Here is a 27507-nt window from a genome sequence, read left to right as displayed (position 1 = left end):
TAAAACCACCTCCAAATGACAGAAATGTTTACCACTATATGTGAAGATTATTCTTGTAGGCAGTGATCTACGAGAATAATTTTCACATCTAGTGGTAAACATTTCAGTCATTTGAAAGTGGTTTATCCAACTGGAAATATATATATATTTATTTATACCCCGCCCACGTATCGCAGAACACAAGAATGCCGTCAAAAAAGAAGAAAAAACTTCCTCTCTTTTCCAACACATGAAAGAAACAGGACACGAAATTAATTTTGCAGATTCCAAATTGCTCTTTAACACGGAACATCACCACAAGAGAATAATCATGGAAGCCATCGAGATAGAGAAACACCCTCACAACATGAACAAGCGTGACGACACATCCCGCTTGCCAGACATCTGGAAATTAGCCCTCCCCACAAAAACTGACACCAGATCCAGAGGCACACAGAACGCCAACACCAATCAACCACACCAGACCCAAACCCAGACCCTCTCCACAGATGAATTACTGACACCATCCAGTAGCCAGTCCATGGTGGCACCTCCGGATGCTGCACCCCCCTGCAATCCCTACACAGATCTGGCTGACACAAGCCACAAAACCACAGCTCGCCCCTATACACGAAGCCAAGCCAAAGCACAACTAAGTGCAATACAGCCATCTTCTCAGGAAAACTCTTCACAAAGTTCAAGAGGTCAAGACACAAAGACTTTAGCAACTAATCCACACCTAATGACCCACCTAAGTGGTACTCAGGATATCACTCAAGAAATCACTCAAGGTATCTCTCAAGTAATTAAGGAACAAAAGAAGAAAAGGCACACTAGCCTGGGAACTTCCTCTCTGCCCAGAACATTGGAGGCTAGACACCACACCCCCTCTACAGTATTTATAGGAACTCAAACATTGAGATCCCGCTCTGTTCCAGTAACAAGAAGCCGAAAGCACCAGCCTGAAGATGACGAGTGAGACCTCGTCGAAACGTCGCCTAGACACCCCAACTTTTACACGGGAAGACACCCGAGGACACCAAAACCTGCATTCCTGTACCCGTGAAAATCTACGAAAGCATATATATATATATATATATATATATATATATATATATATATATACACATACACACACACACACACACACACACACACACACACACCGGGGTTCAAACTAAGGTAAGTTGGACTATCTGATGCACAGCAAGGACATTTATTACAGGAATATGTCAACATGGTCATTCACCATCATTGCCAAATTACCAAGCAATTACGGTACTTGCTTCTGTGTTCAGCCAGTTTTTAGACAGATTTGTTCAGCACGACTATCTAGCATCAGACAACACACAAGCCATCAAGAGCAGTCTCAGTGGACTGGAAAGCGAGACACAAACTTACCATGTTTACAATTAGGCCTGGGAAGAAGAGCTAGAGTTATTAAAGGAAGCCTTTTGAGCAGGAACAGGTATGTTTATAATAAGCCTGCAGTAATTGGGAGACTCAAGGTTGGATTATACGCTGCTAATTATGTATGCATCTACTTTTAATTCTCCATCTGCGATTTCTCAGAGACTATTTACAAAACGGTTTCCCTATAGACTGTCTAGATATTATTGATTATTTTTTTCCCTGTTACCATTGTTGTCTGTTACTAATGGGGCTTGAAATTAAAACAGCTTAATGTTTACTTTGCTTGCAGGCCGCCATCCATAATACAAGATTGTCTCCAGGATCAGAGTTTATCTAGAGTGTCAATCCGGTTTACCAGCAAAATCGCAGAGAAATGTAACAAAACACACAAAATACAAACAGAACGTATAAAATGTCTATTAAATTGCAATGTGCCATACAAATAAAAAAATAACCATGCCAATTACTATGGAATAACCAGTAATGGTCCATTTCCACTAAATGTAGTCTTTATCATGTTAGTATGACAAAGCCCTAATTTGCAAAAAAAAATGGACTATGGAGTATTCCATAGCAATTGCTATTATTTATGTATTGTTTATATGGCACTTTGCATCTATAAAACTATTAAGATTCTCATAAGTTCTGGGGCTTGTTTATGGAGTTGCAGAAACGACACACTGTGTTAGAAACTGGGATAGAAGAGGTAGGAGCCAAATGACTTCTGGGACCTGGGTTGTGTGTGCCAAAACAGAATGTCTAGTCGCCACGGGACAGGGGTCGACAACACTTTTTATTTATTATATTGATAAGTATGAATTAATATCCAATTCACATAAGTGGCACATTGTTAATATCATATTTTAAGCAGACATTTTGCTTAATGGTTGCCATTAATTTGATTTTAATTAATTTTTATAATGAAATGTTTTTAGAATGTTGTATTATTTTATTGTTGTTAGCCGCCCTGAGCCCGGCTTTGGCTGGGGAGGGCGGGATATAAATAAAATTTATTATTATTATTATCATTAAATTGTTAATGCATGTTTAGTGTTTACAATAAAAATATTGGCACCATACTTCAGTTTTCAAAACACTCTACTCTTTATTGTTAAACTGCTTAACATATTGTCTATCCTTAACATTTACTTCAAGGCTTCAAAGCACATACATTTCAGTAATCCTTGAGGGTCAGCAAGGCACAAAAAATGGCACCCAGACTTTTTGAGGTGCTCACAGATGGAGAATCTAGTCACAAAATGCACCTGGCGCCCTGCTAATTTGGAACCCTGATGACACGGGATTAATAAAAACTTGATTTAAGATTATTCAACTTCTAGTTAACCACAGTGAAATATACTCCATCCCCTGAAAGAGTACCCAAGTAGCCATCACAAAAACTGGGAACAGCATGAGTTTAGCTATGTTCCGCCATCTTTACGCATGTTAATCTTGGCTGATAATGGAAAACAAACAAAATTTTAAGCCTAGCAGAGCTGACCTGAGTAACAATATATATTATTTAGAGAACACATGCTTGGCTAAATTAAAGACTAAAAAATAAAGTTCACTTTTCAAAACCCTGGGTCATAAAACTCCCATTAAACAAGATGTTCAAAGAGGAGTAGCTAAGGATATTGTAAGTTTCCAAAAAATAGGGAAATATGGCCCTTATCTGTTAATACACCAATTTCTAAACCTATTGAAAGCAATATTCTATGAGTGGTTTATATTCTGCTCTTGAGTCTCCCGTTTCTGTAATTTTAATTACACAATAATAAATATTTTATGTTCTCTGTGCTAAAGGCAAAGCCTTTTGATTTTGTAACTAGTTAACACTACCCACACTCTAATTACCACAACTGCAGTGTCTTGAGAGCAGCTTCCTTCACATGTGCATATACCCGCAAATAATAGTAATAATAATAATAATAATAATAATAATAATAATAATAATAATAATAATAATAGTAACAACAATAATTTATTACTTGTACCCTGCCCATCTGACTGGGTTGCCTCAGCCACTCAATCCATTACATATAATAGTATTCTGGAAGGGGTCTACAAGCACTTGGCCCAATTTATCTAAGTTTCCATAGCACTCTCTCTACCCTGGGGGTGGGGACCCTTTTCAGCTTGAGGGCCGCCTTCCCTTAGTGTGCAACCATTTGGGGGGCCAGGGATGAAGAGCAAAAAGTGAATGGGACCAGAAGCAAAAGTGAGCAGAGGAATAGATGTGGCTCCTGCCTTTGTACAGGAGTCTACATTCCAGCCGTGCAAAAGTCAGCGCTTTCTACAAACACATACTTCATCAGACAAGAAAGAGGCAAGCTTAACATGCCACAGAGCAGGTGTAGCCTGAGTTGGGGGAAAGGGCCAGATAGAGAAGTCTGGTCTGGAAGGTCACGTCTGGCCCCCCTAAGGTTCCCTTACCTGTGATCTATTCCATTTAATGACAGTTGCAAAGACCACAGCATTACACAGAGCTCAATAAGAAGAGACAGCTACAGCAGACAGAGGTTGGGGGTGGGCAGAGTAGACATGCTGAGTAAGTTGTCCTTAAGGCTGCCATGCACTTCCGTAGCCTGCTGGCACAGCTGAGCCACTGTTATGAGATTACAGAGCCTCGCAGTGACACTAAGCACATGGCAGGTCATCATTCATTTATCAGCTTCTATCAGAACAGGGCCTTTGATGGCATAAGTGTCAGAACAAGACCTACGCTCATTCGATCATCATCACCGAATGGCATGTTCATCTAAACCAGAAGAGTGTTCGATAGACCAAAAGAACAACTTAGTTTCTCTAAGATGAGCCTAAAGCACTGAGGGCAGCTATCTTTAAATTCCAGCCAACCTTACATGGTGTGGTAAGAAGAAAAACGAACACGTTCTGCTCCCCACTGATCATCACAGTCACTTTTGTGTAAAATAGGTGCATCTAAATTAAAATTAAAAGCTCTCAGTTCAGTGGAGAGGCAGAAAAAAATCAGATTAAGTCCCAACCCAGGACATAAACACCAAGCAGATACAAATTTCCAGTCACAAACAACCACTTGGCAGGAATAAATGGTGTCCCCCTAAATAACATTCCACCTCTACTTTGTTTCTATCAATGAAGTAGTAAGGATGGTCTATAGCAGTAAGTTATGAAATTTGAACCTTACTGTTCCCAAAAACTATTCCCTTGTCATGAAGATGATGGTGTACTTGCCTTTCCATTAGATTTACTGCCTATTCACTATATGGTTCAATTCTTATAATAATAAATAAGATACAAGAATATTAAATAATTCATTTCCTTCATCCTTCCTCCCATTTTAGTTCTTTCAGTTGCTTTATTTCCTCTGCTCATCTTTGCAAAATATCTCTAGGTTTTCCATGTCTATATAGGGCTATCCATGCCTGCCTCCCACTTAAGTCAGACTTTTATCCTATGATCTGACCACAAAGATCCCCAGAAAGGACCACATTAATCTGGCAACCACAAACCTAAGACTGGAAATGCTTGGGCAGGAGGACGAAGTGGGGAAATTAACATGGTGCCTAAATATTAAGTGTTGGTGACTGGCAGGTTTTTCAAGGGAGAGTTTTTCAGAATAGAAAAATGTCTGTCTCTGGTGAGGTAGCAGCCACCACCTCACCTCTAAAGCCAACACAAACACACAAACACACACACACACACAGAGAGAGAGAGAGAGAGAGAGAGCACAGAACATCCTATCCATTGGGTATGTTCACATCATATGGCAGCAAGAAGTCCTTATACCAGTCCCTGAACTTTTTGGACATTCTGGCTCAAAACCAGCACCCTGCATTGTGCTAAGCACTCATAAGACAGCTAACATATTTTGAAACCACTAAAGCTTTCTAACACCAGAGTTGGGGGTATCAGTCTTTCTCCTGCATTTCTAAAATGAATTTATGAGGAAGAGGACAGAGAGCAGAAACCTCTTCTGAGTCCAAATGCCATTTGGCTACTACTCTCCAAAATGTGTCTCCTCTGCGGCTGCTCCAACTGGTCACTATCGGATCAGTTTTTAAAAATCGGTCCCTGTGTGTTTGGAATCCAATCTTTCCTCCTGCCTGTTCATTCCTGTTTACTAAGAGTGAAAGCCTGTGGGGGCAGAGATGGTTCCCCCCCCCCTCATTTATTAAAACCATTTATATACCACTCTTCCCCTTTTAAAGAAAATTCCATCAGGCAATATACAAGAAAACAGCAGAAAAAAGTGCACTGAAATCCAAAGTTAAAATAACATTAATTTTTTTATTAAAAACCCCACCAAATTACAACAGTAACAATAATCCATGGTAGCCAAACAAGTTCTTAAAAATCCATCACCAGAAGTTGGGTATTATTTTTTTTATTAACCCCTCCCCCAGCAATGTGTGGGTGAAGATGTGAATCTTTAATAGTCACTGAAACACTGTCGCGGATACGGGCAAGGGGTTAAATCTCTGTCCAGCACTTTTAGAACTGTTTTGCCACTCAATCACAAATAAAGCAGAAAAACAGGGATGCAGTTATGAGGTCTAGGTGGAATTGCAGGTAGGTACTTCATTGTCTCCGATCTTATCCTTCCTCCCCATCACATTTTGCCATCAGAAATTTGTCATTTTAACTGCCTGGCCCATGGCATTCATTCCGTCATTCCACCCAGTTCCATGTGGCCGTGCCCAGTCTCTGTAACCTTCTCCCTACAATCCTGCCTGTTACATTAAGTGTCTATGGAGGTTTCCCTTTCACATCTCCACCACCACTCCCAAAGACGCAACTCCGCTGTAGCCTTTTGCCGTTGCTTAATGGCCCCCGTGAGACACAGGAGTTTGTTCTCAATTAGCATTGCTGCTGCACTCCTTCCTTAAAATGTACATCACACCCCACTTGCTCGCCCCCATCACTGAAGTTCAACAAACAGTCTTCTGTTTGCTCCAGGCTCTGCATAACCCTCAGCCTGCAAAGGAAGGTGGGACTTGCAGACCCAAAAGCAAAATGTGGATGCATGGAGCCTGACCTACGAGCCAGCGAGCCTACACAACATCCTCACCCCCCAGCACAATGCAAAAGTTAATCAGGAGTCCCAATGGACAGGTGTCTGTGTTTTTCCTGCTGTGAGTGTTAAACACACAGTTTGTTTTATCCTAGAATGTGTTGATTTGCTCAAGAGGCATAGATTTCTAAAAGTAGGCAAAACAGTTGCTTTCATACCGACAGCTGTAAACAGCAACTGCTCTCCAAGGGTACTGGGGGGGGGCAGGAGGGGGCAGGATTCCCAGAGAATCCTATTTAGTCTTCCGTTTAGTTTTGCATTTGTGCCAATACACAAGGCAAAAGGAGTAGAAGAGGTTTAGATTTTCCATTTGACTCCTGCGTGTGTGTTTTTAAAAATGGTATTGCATTTAACTAATAGGGGCAGAGAAAGCCAGGCACCAGGTTGACACATAATTATAGAATTGTAGAACTGGAAGGGACAAGGCTCAACTAGTCCAACCCCCTGCAATGCAGGAATCTTTTGCCCAACATGGGGCTCAAACCCACGACCCTGAGATTAAGAGTCACATGCTCGACGAACTGAGCTATCCATCTGAGCCCCGGCAAGGAGTCTTGCCCTCCCGGACAGCCAGCACAACTACTATAGGACCTTCCCAAACTAGACTGGGATGGGGGGTATCCCCAAGGCAGTCATAGGACCAATAAGTTTACAGGCATATCAGCTGGGTCCTTAAACCAGCAGATAACACCAACTTGCCTTTTCCAAATGATTGCATTTGACAAGACTGGAATGACAGCTCTCAGGTGAGAGGGATATGCTACTACAGTGGTACCTCGGATTACATATGCTTCAGGTTACATATTCTTCAGGTTACAGACTCCACTAACCCAGAAATAGTGCTTCAGGTTAAGAACTTTGCTTCAGGATGAGAACAGAAATTGTGCTCTGGTGGTGTGGCAGCAGCAGGAGGCCCCATTAGCTAAAGTGGTCTTCAGGTTAAGTACAGTTTCAGGTTAAGTACAGACCTCCGGAACGAATTAAGTACTTAACCCGAGGTACCACTGTAGTTCCAGCCAAGGGCCAGTCAGGTATTAAGGAACAGTAATGGACTAGATGAGGGCAATAAATTGAAACTCAATCCTGAGGAGGCAGAGATGTGCTGGGGGGTGCTTCAACCAGTCCTGGGTGATACCTGCATTCTCCCTAGAGCAGGAGAGACCTCCAGATGTTGCAGGCTGTAACCCTATCATCCACTATCACCCCCAACACCTGTCACAATGAATGGGGGCCTGGTAGGGAGTTGAAGTTCAACAGGGCTACAGGCGAGCCACCTGGCACAAAGGATCAGGTGCTCAGTCTGGAAGCGTTATCAGATCTATCTTTATCACCTGTGGCTACCTCGGAACAGTTTCTACTGAAGGTGCAAAATACAGTGGTCCCTCGGGTTACAGATGCTTCAGGTGACAGACAGTTCAGGTTACAGATTCCGCTAACCCAGAAATAGTAGTTGGGGTTAAGAACTTTGCTTCAGGATAAGAACAGAAATTGTGCTCTGGCGGTGCGTCAGCAGCGGGAGCCCCCATTAGCTAAAGTGGTGCTTCAGGTTAAGAACAGTTTCAGGTTCAGAACGGACCTCCAGAACGAATTAAGTTCTTAACCCGAGGTACCACTGTATACAAGTTTCTATTGTAAATAACGGTCTTGAAAGTTGCAGTCCTCCCCCTCACTCAGAACATCTGCCCATGTTGTGTGATGCCAATATTACTGCTTCTATACTCAGCGAGAGTGTTCCTGACTAACCCATCGTCTCTTGTTGCACTTCCAATGAAAATAAGTTTTACTACTGTTTATGCTTGCTTTGCTCTGTAGACAAAACAGAGGAGCAGCTGGAAACCTATCTGGGGAGGTGCCTCTTTGAACAGAAAAGGCTAAACTGCATTCCAGCTTCAAAAGTTCTGCTGTCCTGGAAGACTTACAAGGGGGAGGAGAGGATATTTCAACACTTTTAAAGGTTACTTTGTAAGATTTAATTTGTGTTCTAGCATGCACTTGTACTGATAAAGTTACTAATAACAGGCTGCAGAGTGTACGAGCATTGCAGACTAACATCCACCAGTGATTAGGTAGCGTTTATTACATGTATATATTGCCTCCCATTAAAAGAAGTCTGGAATCAATTCATCAGCAAGAAAGAAAAAATCCATGATAAACTCACATAAACAGATTAAAAAAACAGATTAAAACAGCACAACATCGTATCATTTGTGCTTCACAAATTCTTGGGGAACTGCAAATGGAGGGAGAAAGGAGGGAGAAAGGTTGTTTTCTGCTGCTCCAGAGAAGCGGACATGGAGCAATGGATCCAAACTATAAGAAAGAAGATTCCACCTAAACATTAGGAAGAACTTCCTGACAGTAAGAGCTGTTCGACAGTGGAATTTGCTGCCAAGGAGTGTGGTGGAGTCTCCTTCTTTGGAGGTCTTTAAGCAGAGGCTTGACAACCATATGTCAGGAGTGCTCTGATGGTGTTTCCTGCTTGGCAGGGGGTTGGACTCGATGGCCCTTGTGGTCTCTTCCAACTCTATGATTCTATTTGCCTGGATCCAAAATGATGCCAAGGTTGGTGCCAGGCAGGCCTCCCTGAGGAGAAATTTCTATAAACAGGGGGCTACTACAGAAAAGACCCATTCCCATACTTCCACCCTCCAGTGGCACACAATGAAAGGATTATGATCTCAGGACCCAGGCAGGCCGGGCTCTTGAGGACTGCATTTTGGTCAATCATTTGAGACTGAGTTTTATAGTTCCCTTTTTTTGTACCTAGTAAACACTGGTGGCACACCACACATATACTATGGTTAGCCGTTATTTATATTTTTAAAAGAAACAGTGCAATTGGGATTCTTAGTTATTGCAGGGTTAGCCCTTTTTTAAAGAGGGAGAGCACACGTGCAGCATAGTAACAAATTCACATCTCTAGTTCACGATAAGAAATTCCGTAAAACTGTTAATAGCACCGAGAAATTACATTAAGGCAACAGTGAACATTTATTTCCATATCATTCATTCACACAGTCATAAGCCCTACCGTTTGTTGTTCAACCTGGAAAAAAGTATGAATGCCCTTCCCTGACCACCAAAAGGTCCTGTTCCATGAAAAATTAAATCCTTAAGGAGCACCTTTCTGTATACTGAATAGCGCATTGCAAGTACCACGGCAAACAAGCTATGCTTAGTCAAGTGGCAAATGTCAAAAAGTTCTTTACCTCAGCGAAGTGGGAGGTCGGAGTGGAGAATTTCTATGAGAATATGTACAAGGTTCAATCGGGCAATATAAAATGGCCAAGATGGCTACAGCATGACTGATTTAGTACAAAGCTTGCTTTTCTAGCGTGATCACTCAAAACAGGAATGATAGTACATTCATTTCCAAATATGAGGCATTTGGAAGAGGAGTAGGAATCAAAAGTTTGGTTCCCTTCCCAACCTCAATGACTCACACTTAATCATCAACCTTACCCTTTACTCATCTGGAAATTAATTATAGTACAAGTGATTACACAGAAACATTGGCAGGCCTCACTAGATGACTGGCAAAAATATGGACACTTTCTACTTCGACTGCTATGCCTGTTTGCCCTTCAGGAACCAGCACACCTTGGCTTAGCAATATCACATAGGATCTTCAACTTTAAATTTCGTATCTTCCAGCTTCACCCAGAGGCACACTTACTTGGAAGTAAGCTCAATTAAACCAGTTCAAATTCCCACTCACTTAGTGAGCTCACTTGATGACTTTGGGTCATGCCCTGTTCTCACACTAACCTTCTTCACAGGGTTATTGTGATGATAAAACAGGGAGAGGGGTACAACATACTCTACCTCTTTGGGGGGGGGAGTGGGATAAGTGTAGTGCAGAAAATAAATACATACAATGGGAGTTCGTTCCAAGTAAAAATGCATCAGTATGCACTGTGACTTTCTGAACACGTGCTTTCCAAGAAAGTCCCATTGTGAATAGTAATGACTACCTTAAGCTCCAATTGGGTTGGATCTAAACTTATAGTGCAATCCTCCACATTTACTCAGAAGTCCCACTGTGTTCAATGAGGACTTTCTTTCAGATAAACATAAACAGGACAGCATTATAATTTAGACTTGTGATGTTTGTTTGTTTGTTTGTTTGTTTGTTTGTTTGTTTGTTTGTTTGGCTGTAAACTGCTGTGGGTAAAATGCTCTTGGGTAAAATAAAGCAACTAACAAATTTAATAAATAATGATGATGACTAAACCTTATTGAGTTCAAAGGGTCCTTTCCTAAGCATGACTAAGTTCCCATTCAACCCACTGATTTGTGTGGGACCAAAATGCAACTACAGCGGTACCTTGGTTCTCAAACTTAATCCGTTCTGGGAGTCCTTTCGACTCCCCAAACCATTTGAAAACCAAGGCGTGACTTCTGATTGGCTGCAGGAGCTTTCTGCATTCAATCGGACGTTTGGCTTCCGAAAAACATTCGCAAACCAGAACACTCACTTCCGGGTTTGCAGCATTCGGGAGCTGATTTGTTTGGGAGCCAAGCCGTCCGAGTACTGAGATCCCACTGTAATTTGCTCTAGGTCAAACCCAGTCACTTCAGTCTCCCCATCATAATTTCATACTTCTGTATGGTCCTTACTTTAAAACAGGGATAAACCAATATGGTGCCCTCCTGATATCGCTGGACTACAGTTCCCATCAGCCCTAATTCTTATCCTTGATCAAGGATGATGACAGGTGTAGTCCAACATCACCTGGAGGACCCCACATCGCCCACCACTACTTTGAAACGAAGTAGACTAAGTGGAAATGAGGAAAACATCTTAGTCCTTACTCTAAACCCATCATTCCATGCTGTCAAGACAAAATCCTCTATTGTCAGGGCCTACCAGAAGAAAGCCATCAGAACAGTGGTTCTTAGCACACTAGGAATCAGAAGGAATGCCATCTTCTTCAGGAGGCAGCAACACAGCCTGAGTATGGGAACAGTACCAGAATTCTTGACAGGATCTTATGCTCCAGACAAGGGAGGAACAAGACACTTTGATGGGGGGTGATAAAAAAAGCCAAATGAACTTCTCCCATAGCAATTAACATCTACCATCAGGAAGATGCCTTATGCAAGCCATTACATTAGGCTGTCACAGAGGAAGGGGAGAGAAGGGATGCAGGACCCATAATCAGCTCTGCTCCCCCCTCCATCAACTGTTGCCTGGCAACAGCCATTATATCAGGCAGCCACAGAGGAGGGAAGATATACAGGACCACCCCACAGCTGAGGAAATGGCAACTTTTCCTCTCCTTGAACCCCTCAACCCAAGCTGATTATTAGAATTTATAACTAAAAACTCATCCCCTTGTTTGTTTTCTTCCTCCACCCTCCTCCTCTTCAACCCATTTTCCTTTTGTGTCATGGCATTCTACAGTGTACAGGGACTGGTCTTCTTTTTTTCCTGGTCTGTAAGCCACACCAGGAGCCTTGGTGGGTTGAAGAGTTGGATAAATAATTCTTTGATTAAATACATAAGCCTTTATTATCATTATTTGATAATATGCCTAGCACAGAGAAGGTCCGAGGCTCAGTTGGTGGGGTGTCCAGGTCAGGTAGCGAGTGATGGGAAAGACTGCCTGATACCTTGCAGAGCCAATGCCAGTCAAAGTAGACACAATGGGCTGGATGAAGAAATAGCCCATACTTTATAGCAGATGTGGGGAAACTTTGGCCCTCCAAATATTGCTGAACTACCCATCAGCCTTGGCCACACTTGTTAGGGCTGCTAGGAGTTATAGTTCAAAGGTTCCCAACATTAGAGGATTTCCATATGTTTCCAGGACTTGGGCAAGAACACCATTATGTTTTTCCAGTGTTTCCATTCCTTTCAAATGGGGCTTGCATAGGATAATGTCCTGATGGATCGTGACCCACAGGTGACCCCAGCCTGCCAGTCTTCACAGCACCCAAGTCTCTCATTCAAGATGGCCACCTCACCTTGCCTCATGGCAGGGCTCCCTTTGCATTTCAACCCTCACTCATTTGCAACAACCCACACTCCTTTGTGGCACGCTTACGCACACATTTTTATCACCAGTTCTTTAACCTCTGCTGAAACTCTAGATGGAATAAACTTTGGGAGATTTTATTTAAAGGATGTGAATAATTTAAGACCATAAAACATGAGGAAGTGCCTAGGAATAATGGAAGATGATGCATCACTTTGTGAATTAGCTAGAGGATTGTTTGCAGAGCTTGCACCAACTTCAGAACACATCAAGTTTTCTAACTGCCACTAAACTATAAACAGACCTTGGGAGTTCATATGTCATGAGAGTTTTTAAAGTTTGGAATGCAAACACAACTATGGAGCCCTTCCTCGCCATGGTAGGTACAGGAGTCAAGCATGCAGAACAGGAATAGGGAACCTGTAGTTGTCCAAATGCTGTTGGAGTACAGTTTCCATCAGCCCCAGCCATTATGGCTTATGATCAAGGGAAGAGTCCAACAAGGTTATTACATTGCTGCCACTAGAGCAGTGTTTCCCAACCTTGGGTCTCCAGCTGTTTTTGGACTACAACTACCATCATCCCTTGCTAGCAAGACCAATGGTCAGGGATGATGGGAATTGTAGTGCAACAGCAGCTGGAGACCCCAGGTTGGGAAACACTGCACTAGAGTACAGATAGCCAGTGCAGATGCCCAGTGATGCCTTCAAAGTTAGACTCTGATGAATGCTTTAGCCAAACCTAATCAGCTTAGCATGGCTTTCCTTCACCCCTCCCTTGGTTGCCAGTCAGCAATGGGGACCCATAAGAAAATGAACACCCTTCTCCATGCAGAGAGAACTAGATCTAACTTAAAGGAAAAACAACTCCAATATCACAGGAAGAAGGCAAGTCATTTTTTGGGTGAAGGGGAGACAATGCAGCCCCCCATCCCCTGGCCAAAAAAACCAGAAGAAGTGTGCATGCACATGAAAGCTCATACCAATAACAAGCTTAGTTGGTCTCTAAGGTGCTACTGGAAGGAATTTTTGTGTGTGTTTCAAACCTATCTATGATAGGATAAGGGATGAGATGACGACTGCACTCATTTTTCACAGACAGCTCATTTGAAAATGAACTGTCACAGATGTACCCTTAATGAACTGCTCTCTTTCAAACTAGCGATAAAACAGTCATTGATACCGAAGGAGGAAAGATCTCGAATCATACTAAACACAAACGTTGATTTGTTGTTAGGAAGGAAATCTACTGAATGTAGGCTTAGATTAACATTTTAGTATCTTTTGAAGTCTCTTGCTCACTAGTGTACTACAGTCCCTTCCATACTGCTGCACACAGTCCAAGGAGACCTGACCTACGAAAGGGCTCCCCCCCCCCATGAAATTAATGTGTTGGATTCAAAAGTGATGCGTTTTTAATGCTGTCGGGGGAAATTGGTAAAGAGAGTTACCTACAAGAATGTGTACCAAAAAAGCCAAGACTTCTATGCTAACACAGTATTCCCTTACATATTCTCTACATCTCTTACATCTTACAGCAGAAGATAGTCTATGGGCAATAACCAGATTCCCTTAGAGCACCGAGTGTTGGGCTAGATTGGTCTTGGCCTGATCCCAAGCCCAAGCCATGTTTTTAAAGCAACAGTACAGGTAGAAGCAAGGATGCTGGCAGTCACTCCCTTATCGGATTACATAATACCTGTTCTGCAAGGGCTATACGGATAACAAATTTGCTTCTAGGCACAGTTCAAAGTGCCTAGAATGATGACTTTTAAAGGCCTTGATGATGGTTCAGGTCCCAAATAGCTTAGGGACCTACTCCTCCTATACCAGCAGTTGATGGGAAGCCTTTTAGACCTGGCGGGTTACATCTTTATATCCGCCTATCCCTGCAGGCCAAATTTGACAGGTGGTGGAACCACCTTTTTCTCAATCATATGACTTCATAAGGGGACAGCAATGACTTTCAAGCACCATGCAGGGCTTGCAAAGAGCCCTGTGCTGTGCTTTGAAGCACTACCATTCAGCAGGCTTGCCTTCAGCTCCCCACCCATGGTACACAGGCAGGGAGTTCTGCAAAGAATTGCTGCGCAAGTGAGTTCCGTGTTTGGAACTTGCACAGCCAGACCAGGCGCGTCCCACACCTGATTTGTTTAAAACATTTTTACCCTGCCTTTCAAACCTTCATTCATAGTCACTGCAAACAGAATATTTATTCAGTGATACCCTCCAAGATGGTCTAGCCATACATGCTTCTTTTAAAAGCATGGAGCCAACTGTAAGAGGATAGTACTGTACGCCCTCATAAAATGTGAGGAAAAGGCTGGAAGTTGTTGCCCCATCCCCCAAATTCTAATGTTCATTATTTATACAGTGGCCTGGATATACCTATACCCCATTCATGAACATACACATCCCATACGAGTCAGGGATTCACAAGTTTTAAAGTAGTATTACCAATAACAGCAGTCATTCATGTACTGAGGTTGATCTGTTTACAAGTGTCACATTATTCTAACCCGACTGAAACTAGAATTGAATATGACCCTAAGTTTACATTTGATCTAATTAGTAGATTTTCCTTAGGCAAACTGCAAACACTGAAGCAAATAATGCATCTGCCCAGCATGAGAGAGAGAGAGAGAGAGGGAGAAATGGCAAATGCTTCCTTAAGTCTTTACTTATACTTATATTAATTAGCTCTTAATGAGACTTGTTGCAGGAGGATCCAACATATTACCCAATCTCCTGCAGCCAGGTGAGACAATACTCAACTGAAAACTGCTATGCAAACCAAGTCATCTTCATAGAATTGTAATTCGTCACCAATCTGAAATATAATTAAATGGCTATGCTGTTTAGCCATGTCTAAAAAAATCGAGGACAAAATGATGAATTGTGACTTGTATTTTAAGAGACAGGAATTCCCCTAAGGACTTCTGCTCACAGATGGAATATCATCTACCATCAACCTTGAGCCTAGAACAAGTCCACACAAGCGGCTCAGTTTCTGGACACTATTTTGCAGCTACGTAATGACACAGAAGCACCACCTTATTATACAGAAAATCCACTGTTGGCTACACATACTTACACGGATCTAGCTTCCACCCAGAGCACACCACAAAATCAGCTGTCTGCCCCGCGCTCCTGGCTGCATACCATAAGGTCGTGAATATAAGTCACACTTTAACTTTTCACAGTTGGAATTTTGGGGGAAAGTGATGGTGATATTCAGGCCAATATGGTAATAATCCATACATCAGGATATATATATCACAAGCAAAAAGGAGCATAGAGAAGGTCACAAATTCATTCCCCAACATTTCCATGTAGGGCTGGGAGATCTACTTGTCTGAAACCCTGGAGAGCCACTGCAAGACAGCATGGATGATATTGAGTAAGATGGTCAAATGGTCTGGCTGAATATCAGGCTGGGCAGTGTAGAAAAACTGATCAAGACACCCACTTCTCTCTATCTATGTCCATCACAGAAGTAGCAGCTAAGGTTCTCTATTCTAAAGCAGCCTGGCTATAAAATAAATTACCTCACTCCATTTCATCTAGACATGTTTTTATCTCTCTCTCTCTCTCTCTCTCTTTTCACAGCAGTGAAGCCTACAAAACAAGATCTGGAAATTTTAAAGACAGATTTGCAATAATTCAGCTGTGCAATCTTCCCCCCATTAGTCAAATCCTAAAATCCCCGCAGTATTTGCATTAGCTTCCTTTTATTTATATTCAGTTCCTCATGCCTTCTCTGCATCCAGCAGCTGACACACACTTTTAATTTCCTCCATGCTTTGAACCTCACTGGCTCCTTTCAAGTCTCTTCCACCATCGTCCCCTTTTCATTCCTCTCAGATAAAGTGCTGATTACCTAGAAGGCTTATCTGACCCAGAGGGCTAGGGGAGGCTACTATGTAGAATTCTGTTTGGCTGCTGCTGCTTGCGTCACTGCACATGGTAGCCAGAAGCTTACTTTCCAGTACAATACAATATTGGCAGCTACAGCTTCGGCAGTCGGAGGAAGACAGAAATAGGATTCAAATCCAGAAGATTTGGATGTGGTAGCCCTTTGTCTTTTACAGTGATTAAATTTAGACTTTCACAATGAGAACTGGCAGCCTGGTTTAAGCCACACTTGTCCAAGCACACACACAGAAAAGCAAGATGTCAAATGGCTCTTTCAAGGTTAGGCGTCGCCAGAAGATCCGCATGTGCTCTGATCAAGAGACAGTTGAGAGACAAAACCTGTTCCATATCCGCTCAGCAGTATGGAGGTGGCGACAGAAGACAAGCCAGTCCCTTTCTATAGGATGCACTCCGCGCTCTCTTTCTCTTAAAGGCGTGTCGTGATTTTGAGAGCTCCAAGGCAGGGAAAGGAAATTACAGCTCTCCAGATGTTGTTGAGGCTACAACTCCGAACATCCCTGACCGCTGGTCATGCTTGCTAAGGCTGATGGAGCCCTACAGGCACCTCATCCCTGCTTGAAGCTTTCATACGTGGAAATTCTTTTGGTAGATTAAGCCAAGAAGTAGAACTAGGATCGCCCAGTGAACTCCACTGACGTGCAAGGATTCAACTGTGGACCTCCCCGATACAAACCCAAACAGTCTAACCACTAAAGCACATGTTATGGTTGTTGGCTTTCGTTCTTGTAGGTATACTGGGTGTGGTTTTTTAAAGTGAAGTGGCAGCAAAGCATTTTCCAAAAAAATTAAGCAAACACATCTACAGTGGTACCTCGGGTTAAGTACTTAATTCGTTCTGGAGGTCTGTTCTTAACCTGAAACTGTTCTTAACCTGAAGCACCACTTTAGCTAATGGGACCTCCTGCTGCTGCTGCGCCACCGGAGCACGATTTCTGTTCTCATCCTGAAGCAAAGTTCTTAACCTGAAGCACTATTTCTGGGTTAGCGGAGTCTGTAACCTGAAGCGTATGTAACCTGAAGCATATGTAACCCGAGGCACCACTGTATTCTTTAACTATGCATCTTCCTCATGCCTCCTTTTTTTTTAGTCATGCATCTTGAGGTGCTACGACTTGCTTTCCACAGGGAAGGAGGTTGGGACAAGAACGTGCAATTCAACAAGAACTAGGAACTCAGTTTGAATCCGATGCAAACACCAACTGCAGAGATTTCTTTCCCAGCCCCCAGCTTGTATGCACACAGGCACACACACACACACATAGCCCTACATTGCCCTGTGTGTTACATTCTCTAATCCTGGGGCAGCAGGACCATAGACATTGACACTACTAGCAAATTCAATCCCCTAGAAAAGTAATCTCTACACTAGTCCAACTGCAGAGCAGATGGCTTTGTACAACTGCTGGTATAACTCTGTCTTACACTAAAAATCAAATCAGTATTATCAACTTGTTTATCACTTTATACTGAATTGGGCTAAATCCACATAAAAGCAGAAAAATTAGGTATTAACCTAAAAAAAAAACACCCACGAGTTCTTCCTTCTACACCTTAGCATGGGAAAATACCTTTTCACCCCTCATTCACCCCCAGCTGTTGACATTCGGTTCTGTTTTGAAAGCAGGTTATGTGAGCTTATATGAGCGAATGCTAGTTATAATTATTTTTGGGGGGGCGGACTTATCCACACTGGGGTAAACGTATTAACAAGCTACTGTATTTGAAAAAAGCATAGTGCTGGACAGGTTTGCCACAACAAGAATGACACACAAACACATACACAAACACCAACCAACAGGTCAAAACATGTGCTGCAGTTACAACACCACAGTATGTGTCATATTTCCCATGAGTAAAACCAAAAGCAACCTCGCCTTTTTGAAGCATTTGTATCAGCAGCTTTCTTTGGGTGGAGCAAGAAAACTCTGAAGCAGGAGGTGGAAGGGGGGGGGGCAAGCAAACTGCTTAACTCTTACGGTTGTGGAAAGGCAGGTCAAACTTTTAGCTGCTGGCAGTGCCAAGACGTAAAACCTGTTCTCCTCAATCACTTCATGTGTAAACGCCAGTGTGGTCTAAACAGGAGCAACATGCCAAATCATATTCAGGCTACATCTTGCTTGGTAAACGAAGAGGAAGACAGCTTTTATGGGAAATTTTGGGGGAAACCACTATGAAGGTTCATATAATATTACAAATGTGGGTACATTTGCAAGGATGGTTTGCCCTCAATGCCTATTGCTGACACAGCCGTACCCCTCTAGGATTCCCACACATCCTAAATTAGATCCAAGTTAAACTAAAGTGGAAAAAATGTGCAGCAAATTCCAAGCAATCCTGAGAGGGATCCATGCTAAGGTCATATGGTAGGCACATCAGCAGCATGAAATAAGTGCTCCCCAAGCTTTTAGTTGATGGATTCGTTAGAAGTTATGAAACCTAATGCAAGAATTGTGGTCTCCCGAGGACTTATAGAAGCAACAGAAAGGGGGGGGGGGCGACAAATGGTGCAAAGCAATAGCTATCCCAAGAGTCCCAATGCATTGTGAGCTCTTCCTCAGGAGAGTCATGCTTAGTTATAGAAGATTCAGAGCATCATTGCAAAAAGCCTGTTAGCTGTAGAATGGCACACAAGCTATGCATCTGTATGTCACTGTATAGCTGGGACAGAGAGTCTAGCACCTTTCTTGCTTGGAACTAATGCTTAACTATCTGAGGCAAGGTGACCTACTCTAAGTTTTGTTTTCCCTTTTTATGCAAACTGCTTTGAGCGCAATTTGAATCATGAGTGAAGGGCCCAATTAGCGTTGGTGCATTGCCAAGACCTTGGCACAATATGCACTAGAGCCAATTAGATATCCAAATAAATAATATATTTGTGGGAAATGCGGTATATAAATAAATTGACTAAGACTATAGCCCCTCCTACCACTACTGCACAGGACAGAACAACAGGAATTATATTCAAAATGCATTTCCCCACTTCTATCAATACTAATAGCACTTTTCGTAAGCCTTCCATGTCTTTACAACAGACATGGAAGGTAGGTTAATATTATCCCCATATTACCAGGGGTGGAGGGTTTGGGAAGGGGGTAGAAGAGGCCAAGAAATAGGATTTTACTTAGAACCCAGTGAAGTCACAGCAGAAGTGATCCGGGACATTCCCACTATAGGCTCAGTCACTTGATCCTTGTAGTATGTCAGATGCAGAGTTTCCTACAGAAGTTCCCCTTTAGATGTTACCAACAAGTGCCACAAGCTGATTTTTTATTTTGGGGGGGTGGGCGAACACAAACACCAAGCTGGCAGCCCTGATGAGTAACATCTGAAGCCACTCGAGAGTCAGAACTTCCTTTTAGAATATATCACATAGTGTACAACCTCTAAAACACGGCTAGTCCATGTTTTTCCTGTATCTAAAGAACAAAATATTGAAGACTCAGTGGGAAGCAGAAAATACTTTGCTGCCTATCCTCACTTGACACCAGGTGGTGATGTGGGGGAAGCAGAAAGTTTGGTCACATTAAGGGAGAAAGAGCATTTAATTAATAAACTCACATTTGATTTTTTTTCAACTACTGATGACAGCAGATTGATGTGTTTAAGCATAGATCTGACCCAAAAATCTAGAAAGGTGGATTCCTTTTTCATAAAAACAGTGCACGATTACAGGATGACTTCCTACTTATTTCCCACAGGTAGAAAAGAAATTTTCCAAAAATCTTAATATTGAGCTTATCTGCACACTGTTTCTTTTCCAACTCTCATCCCACTCCTTGATCAGTAAGAAGAGTGGGTTTTTTATTTTGTGCTTTAAAATATTATGCATTTAATATTTTATGCACTCCAGGCTTCCTAAAGTACATTGTTATATGCAACTGCATAAAAACACACATATTATATACATGCTTCTGTATATAATTTTATATATACTTAGGCTTTTTAGAAAACTGACAATGCACAAGCAACTTGGGTATAAGTGGTTACTTGTTGCAAAGAGGTGGTCCAAAGCTTGATCGGGTCAGAACTGCCAATTGTGTTTCTAAATCCATTCAAAGCAGATTCCTCCTCCCACCCTACCCACAGCCTGTCTCTACAGACACTTTTCTTCTAGCCAAGCTCACATTGCTACTAGAGTTCAGCTGAGGAGAAAAACACCACAGGAGGACAAACTGTGATGAGGCAGGCAGGCATAGGTTCTGCACTCATCCACGTACTCCATTTGCTGCTCAAACATGAATCCCCAACACCCTTCATTCTGTGCGAATGGGGGGAGGTAAGTGTTTAAACACATAGATCTGCCATAGTCACAACTAATTTGGGCCTTAACTTTTCAATGAAAAATGTTACTTGGATGCAGAGAAATATTCCAAGTAAAGGCAATATGGAGAACATTCAGATAGCGATACCAAACCACTCCCAAATTCAGTGCATGCCATAATAATAATAAAAAATGGGTATGAGAGGGAGAGAAATCTACTGTACAGTCATACCTCGGGTTGAAGTAGCTTCGGGATAAGTATTTTCGGGTTGAGCGCTGCAGCAACCAGGAAGTAACTGAGCAATATTACTTCCGGGTTTCGCCACTCGTGCATGCGCAGACAGTCAAAATGCCGTCACGAGCATGCGCAGAAGCGGCGAATCGCGACCCACGCATGTGCAGACACGTGGACATGGGTTGCGTTCGCTTCTGGATGCGAACAGGGCTCCGGAACAGATCCCATTCGCATCCAGAGGTACCACTGAATATACTTATCACCACATAACTGCATGCAGAAGCTAGGAAGGGTAGTTAATGCTGGAGGCAAGCCTAAGGAAAGGTCCTTGGGACGAAGCAGCGTGAAGCCTAGATTGTAGCCAGGCAAACATATGCAACATGCAACAGGTTCCACAGTACTTTTATCTAGATTTTTTTAAAATAGTGAAGTTGCTGTAGCCTTTTCCTAAATATTATCCCCACCGAAATGTGTGAAAATAATCAGTGGGGACAGTGGCTGCAAACCTATGAGCACCTAGCGTAGGACTGCCATTCAACTTAGTGGGGCGCATTCCCAAGTAGACACACACAAAGGATTGTGCTGTTTAAGCCCTTTAGAAGTTACAAAGATCATTTAGACGGGTAGAAATGCATTTGAAGCACACACACATACACAAGGCTAGTAGATAGACTGGAAAAAGGAGTAACAATTAAGATTCTTTTTCTGAGTAACATAAAGGCCCCATCAGAACTATGTATTTAAAAGCAGTATCAAGCCACTTTAAACAGGCATGGCTTTCTGCAAAGAATCATGAGGCCTGTATTTTGTTAAGGGTGCTGAGAATTGTTAGGAGACCTCCCCATTCCCCTCACAGTGTTACATTTCTCAGTGTAGTTTAATAGTCAATCCCTTTCCCTAGGGAACATTGGAAACTGCAGTTCTGGGAGGGGAATAAGGGTCCTCCTAACAGTTCCCAAAATTGTCTGGGAGAAACCATACCTGTTTAAAGTGGTTTAAAGTAGTGCAGATGGGGGCCTTAGACACAGGTTCTCTTTCATGGAGCCTAAATATTTCACTCCAGAATGTATTAATTATATGAAATAAACAGGTCAGCCCATTTTGAGGAGAACCAGTGTATCCTTTTAAAAAAATAATGCTTTACTTTTCCTGGCTGCATACCTGCAGCTCCCTTCTCTCAGAAATTTATCGTTTCAGCAATCTAGCACCATGCCAGGAACACAATTCATTTGGACTTGGTATGAATTACACACCAAATATTAAATAAACAGTGTCCACAGAGAATTCGCTTGCATTATTAAATTACATGAAGTAATTTATAAGTGTGTGCGGCGTGCGCATGCATACACAAGCGTGAGGCAGGGGTAGTTTTTCCCCACCCCCACCCCCCTTCCCTTCTTTCACAAATTCAGGATTTCACATTACTACAGTAAACAAGCCAAACAAGTCTCACTTCAAAAGTCATTTCGCTGCATTCATTTCGACATATTTGAAGTGGGGGGGGAGGCATAACCCTCACACCACACCGCTCCCACCCCTCAGAAAAAAAACCCTGAGAGAAGTCTGATGTAATATACTCTCTCTTTCTACTTCCAGTTTTCTCAATGGCCTTTAAACCGCACACAAACACATACAAATTGAGATATGATCAGAACCCCAAAGGGAAACTAATGGAGAGAGGCAGAGAGAGAGAGAGAGAGAGAGAGAGAGAAGATATATATATATATATGAGGGGAAGCAGTCTGAAGGTAAACAGGCAGGGCTCTTGCTAAACCCATGAACCACTTCTCCCCCACCCAGCCAGGCACTTCTGCCTCCAGACGTTCGCAGAAACACAGGGAGGGCTGTAGAAGAAGATACCCTTACAGACACACCCTCAGATCGGAGCAGACGGAATAGCCACCGTCCATTAAACCCCACCCCACCCCACCCCAGGCGCTTCAAGGGAAACACAGCCCCGAGGTGGAGCTGGGTGGGTGGAAGAGAGGAAGCCCTCGTTTGGTTCAAAAGTTTAAAGGGAAACGCCGAGGGAGTGGACTGGGGGAGGGTCGGGGTGGAGGGGACAAGAAGGCGACACCATGTCTCGCAGCCTGGGCTGGGCGCTACAATGTGCCCGGAGAGGCTTGCCCGTGTCTGGGCTGGGTGCTTCTCTCCCCTTCGCAACAGCCCTTGCCCACTTCCTGTGTGTGTGTGTGCGTGTTTGTGTGTGTGTGCAAGAGAGCGAGTGTGTGTGTGTGTCTAGGGGAGGTCCTCCCCCCCCCTTCCCCCTGCCGTGAAGGCGAAGGGAGGCGACTGGCTTCCCCCTCCGCCGCCCCCCCAGGAAAGGCAAGCGAGGTCTCCCCGCCGGCGCTGCCTTCCCTCCTGCCTACCTGGATGTAGTTGTTCTCGCAGTAGTCGGCGACCCTGGTGAGGTTCTGGTAGCTCTCGAGCAAAGCCCGCTTGCCAGAAGGGATTTCCTCCTCTAGTAACATCTGCAGCTCTGCCATTTTCCACCCCTCCGCATCGCTTCCTCTTGCATTAAAGAGACAGCGGGAGCTCCGCAAGCTCTCCAGCCAGCCCGCCTGGTATTGTGGGATTCCTCCTCCTTCTCCTCGCCTCGCTCTCGCCACAGAGACTTCGCTTCCCCCCGCCTCCCACCCACACCGAGCCGCTCTCGCTCTCGCTCTCGCCCGTCCCTCGCCTGCCTCCTTTTTCGCCCGCCTTCCTTCTCAGCCGCCGTCCCCCTCCCCCCCCGCCCCGCAGGAAAAGGCGACCGCAAGGCACGCCGGGAGATGTAGTCACGGCTCTTTCTTGCCTCCCTCCCTTCCTCTTTCCCGCTTTGCTCGGTCTATATTAGTAATAGGACGCGGCCGCCGTCATCTCCTTGCGCTCCGGCAGTGGCTTCGTTTCCCTGGGATCCGCGGGGGCGAACCCGGCAGGGTTTCCCAGGGATGGGGGAGTGACTTGGAAGGGATCCTGAGGGTCATCCAGTCGGACCAGTCCAACCCGCTGCAATGCAGGAATACGCAGCTGTCCCGTGCGGGGATTGAACCTGCAAACCTCGGCATTATCAGCACCGCGCTCTAACCGATTTAAGCTGCCCTTGAGAGGCAGAAAGCTTTGAGTGCTGACATGCGCGTGCCGGAAATACTGTGGTTTCCCCACCCCCCAAGCCTAGGAAAATATAAATATTAGCCTCCAGCCCCATCCCCCCACAAACTGGACACCCGTCAGGAATTCTTTAGCTGTGGTTCCTGCAGTGCAAGGGGGGGTTGGGCTAGATGACCCTCTGGGTCTCTTCCGACTCTGTGATTCTGTTTTGAACCGCCCTGAGATCTACGGATGAAGAGAGATACACAAATTTAATAAATAAGAATAATGATGATTCTATATAGAGAAGATATATATGTGTGTGATTGGGACATAGGTGGCGCTGTGGGTTAAACCACAGAGCCTAGGACTTGCCAATCAGAAGGTTGGCGGTTCGAATCCCCGCGACAGGGTGAGCTCCTGTTGCTCGGTCCCAGCTCCTGCCAACCTAGCAGTTCAAAAGCACGTCAAAGTGCAAGTAGATAAATAGGTAACACTCCGGCGGGAAGGTAAACAGCATTTCCGTGCGTTGCTCTGGTTTGCCAGAAGCGGCTTAGTCATGCTGGCCACATGACCCGGAAGCTGTACGCTGGCTCCCTCGGCCAGTAAAGCAAGATGAGCGCCGCAACCCCAGAATCGTCCATGACTGGACCTAATGGTCAGGGGTCCCTTTACCTTTAGTCCTTATGATTACAGGGGGGGAAACAGCAATGTGTATGATGTAGACAGCCAGGTACACCCACCCAAACCTCCAAAAGTGAAGTTTCCACAGTACACAAGCGGGTTGGGCAGGACTATGCAGCCATATTTGCAATTCATACAGAATTTGATGGGCCTGAGCCTCCTGACATCAGTGGGCTTTCAGGACTTCTCATTCTGCAACAGAGATGGGAGTACAGCTAAATAAAAATATTTGGGACCTATGAGATAGCTTTACCCTACATGTGCCCACTTTGATCAGCAGTTGGCACTACTATAGCTGCCACATAATATCGGCTCTACGTTTGTGCAAACTTGGTTGTTTGGTGTGGCAACACCCACACTTTGGAACTCCCTGCCTATTGAAATCAAGCAGGTGCCTTCACTACAGTTGTACCTCAGGTTAAGTACTTAATGTGTTCCGGAGGTCCGTACTTAACCTCAAACCGTTCTTAACCTGAAGCACCACTTTAGCTAATAGGACCTCCTGCTGCTGCCGCGCCGCCGAAGCCCAATTTCTGTTCTTATCCTGAAGCAAAGTTCTTAACCTGAAGCACTATTTCTGAGTTAACGGAGTGTACAACCTGAAGCGTATGTAACCTGAAGCGTATGTAACCTGAGGTACCACTGTATACTCTTTTCGGTGACATTCCTGTTCAGACAAGCCTACTCATATGCTTAGGAAATTGAGGTAATTTTAGTCTGTTTAGTAGTTTAACATGTAAGTTTAAAAGTAGAATTGTAATTTTTTCTTGCTTTTACTGGTTTATCTTTTGTAAACCACTCTGTTATTATTATTTTTTACAATCAAACAGTGTACAAATTTTATGAAACAGCTATATACATGTATGTATATGATCTTTGCAGTGGTTTCCAGGCTCGCCCCGCCCCCAGCCACTTGAAAATTGCTGAGAGTCTTGGCAGGTCACAATTTTGCTACTGGTTGTAGCAATTGTAATGCACTGGGATAGATGCTGTGTGATTTTTAATTGTATTTCTATTGCTACTTTTATTTTTTATAGTGGGTGTCATTGTATTGCCATTTAAATTCCATAGAATTCAAACTGTAATACAATAAAATGCAATATAAAGATAAAAGAATCAATAGAAATGCAATTAAATAATCAATATGAATATTTATTACAGGCACACCGTGGATCACCTGAAAGACACTGTGGATGTACTGCAGAAGGCTAGTATGTGAGAAGGGCAGAAATAATAGTATGAATATGTAAAGTGTTATCTTCATGAAAGAAGAAAGCACCGAGGATTCTGACACTCACATCATTATAGGACTTTATAGGAAAGCATCTCCCTTCTCCATAGCTGGCACAAATGAATTTTAGGATGGAAGCCTTGATTATGAAACCTCACCATCTGCTTTGCTTATGGCATCATGCTGATTGATTTTCATATGGAAAGAACATCAAAGGGATTGTGACAGGACATTCCGTTTCAAGGCAGTCCCAGAATCCTCTGCTGCTGCTTCTTTTCCTGCAGAAGTCTCTAGCAAGAATGCCAATTAGTGCCAACTGCAAAGATGATAATAATGTGTAACATAGAGCTCAATGTACCCTCCTTAAACGTGGCAGTCCTAAAACCAGGAATATCATTTCAAATTGTAGTTGGTAGGTGCCACAGCACCTACTTTAGGGATGGGTGAACAATCTTACTTCCTTCAGATTCACATTTTTCTGATCTTAAGTTTGGTTTTCCACATTTTCACATCAGCCTTGGTTTGTATCTTTTTGGGGGCGGGGGAGGGAAGTTCTAATAAAAATCCAGCAGCATTTTAATGCAAAATTCTCCTAATGTTTGTTTGCAATTTTTCCTACTATACGCATTTTTGCAAAGCTATTTCTCCTACTGTAGTACAGTCTAGTTACAGGTAGGTAGCCGTGTTGGTCTACTGTAGACAAAACAAAATAAAAAAATTCCTTCCAGTAGCACCTTAGAGACCAACTAAGTTTGTCACTGGTATGTGCTTTTGTGTGCATGCACACTTCTTCAGATATCTCTAAGGTGCTACTGGAAGGAATTTTTTTATCTAGTACAGTCTGCATGTTATTTTCACTAATAGATGCACTTATATATTGGAAAACTGCATTACAAAATTCAGGCAAGTGTGACTTTGGAACCATGACTGTTTCTGTTCATGTATTGTTTCGGGAAGTGTGATAACTAGGTGGATAAGGTAGGTACAGATTTTGGCACTTACCAGCTGTCCAGGAGTGCTGACCCTTAATGCTGACCCAGGGTAGGGGAACATTCAGCCACTCAGAATGTAAAACCAGTGGAATTTTAGAGATACAAATAAGAAGTTGTATCCAGCTATGTTCTGCTCAAAGTAGACCCATTGAAATAAATGGACCTAATTTACTTGTGTCCATTATTCATTACAGTGGGTCTGCTCTGATGATGAGTAACAGCGGATGCAGCCCAAAACTGACAACTTTTGGCTGGACCATGCAGCTTTGCATTTTAACGGTGGTTGGGATTAGCAGTTATGATGTTTGCTTCCAAGTTGTAGAAAGCTTCATTGGGAAGGGAGGGGCCAGCCAGGGGACAGGACGTTCTGCGGGGCCTCCAAGGAGTCTGCCTGCCTCCTCCCACTCAGCCACCCTACAGCAGAGGGGGAAGGCCACGGGCGGACCGTTTGGGGCAGTGTGGAGCCTGTGGGCACCCAAGCCTCTGCGTCACTCCCAGGAGAGATGCGTGGCTCGGGCGCGTTGCGGGCCCTGCATTGAGTGCCGCCCGGCATTTTGTCACCCCCCCCAGTGGTGACACCTGGGGCGAACCACCCTCACCGCACCCCCCCTTCCTCTGCCCCGATTGTGCACCACTGTGGGGACTAATGGAAAAGTTGGCAGCCCTGCTAG

General features: G+C 43.6%; 1 protein-coding gene and 1 long non-coding RNA gene across 13 annotated transcripts in view; one reads left to right on the top strand and one right to left on the bottom strand.

Annotated features, from left to right (window-relative positions):
* Positions 1-23589, bottom strand: part of ABI1 (abl interactor 1) — a 96255-nt gene extending 72666 nt beyond the window's left edge. For 9 of the 12 annotated variants that reach the window (XM_083704957.1, XM_083704963.1, XM_083704962.1 and 6 more), the window contains exon 1: positions 23230-23577. In XM_083704957.1, the coding sequence (XP_083561083.1) occupies positions 23230-23346 (117 nt within the window). In that variant the 5' untranslated portion in view covers positions 23347-23577. Of the gene's footprint in view, positions 1-23229 lie in introns of all 12 variants that reach the window. The other 3 variants (XM_083704967.1, XM_083704958.1, XM_083704960.1) reach the window with 1 other exon arrangement.
* Positions 23590-25224: 1635 nt separating this feature from the next.
* LOC310828569 lies at positions 25225-26994 on the top strand. Its single transcript, XR_014557028.1, has 2 exons — positions 25225-25319; positions 25775-26994. It is a non-coding gene; the product is annotated as an uncharacterized lncRNA (long non-coding RNA).
* The last annotated feature ends 513 nt before the right edge of the window (positions 26995-27507 follow it).

Source organism: Podarcis gaigeae (assembly GCF_964106915.1).
Source record: "Podarcis gaigeae genome assembly, chromosome: 12".
NCBI lineage: Eukaryota > Metazoa > Chordata > Lepidosauria > Squamata > Lacertidae > Podarcis > Podarcis gaigeae.
This window is presented reverse-complemented; position numbering and strand designations above follow the sequence as displayed.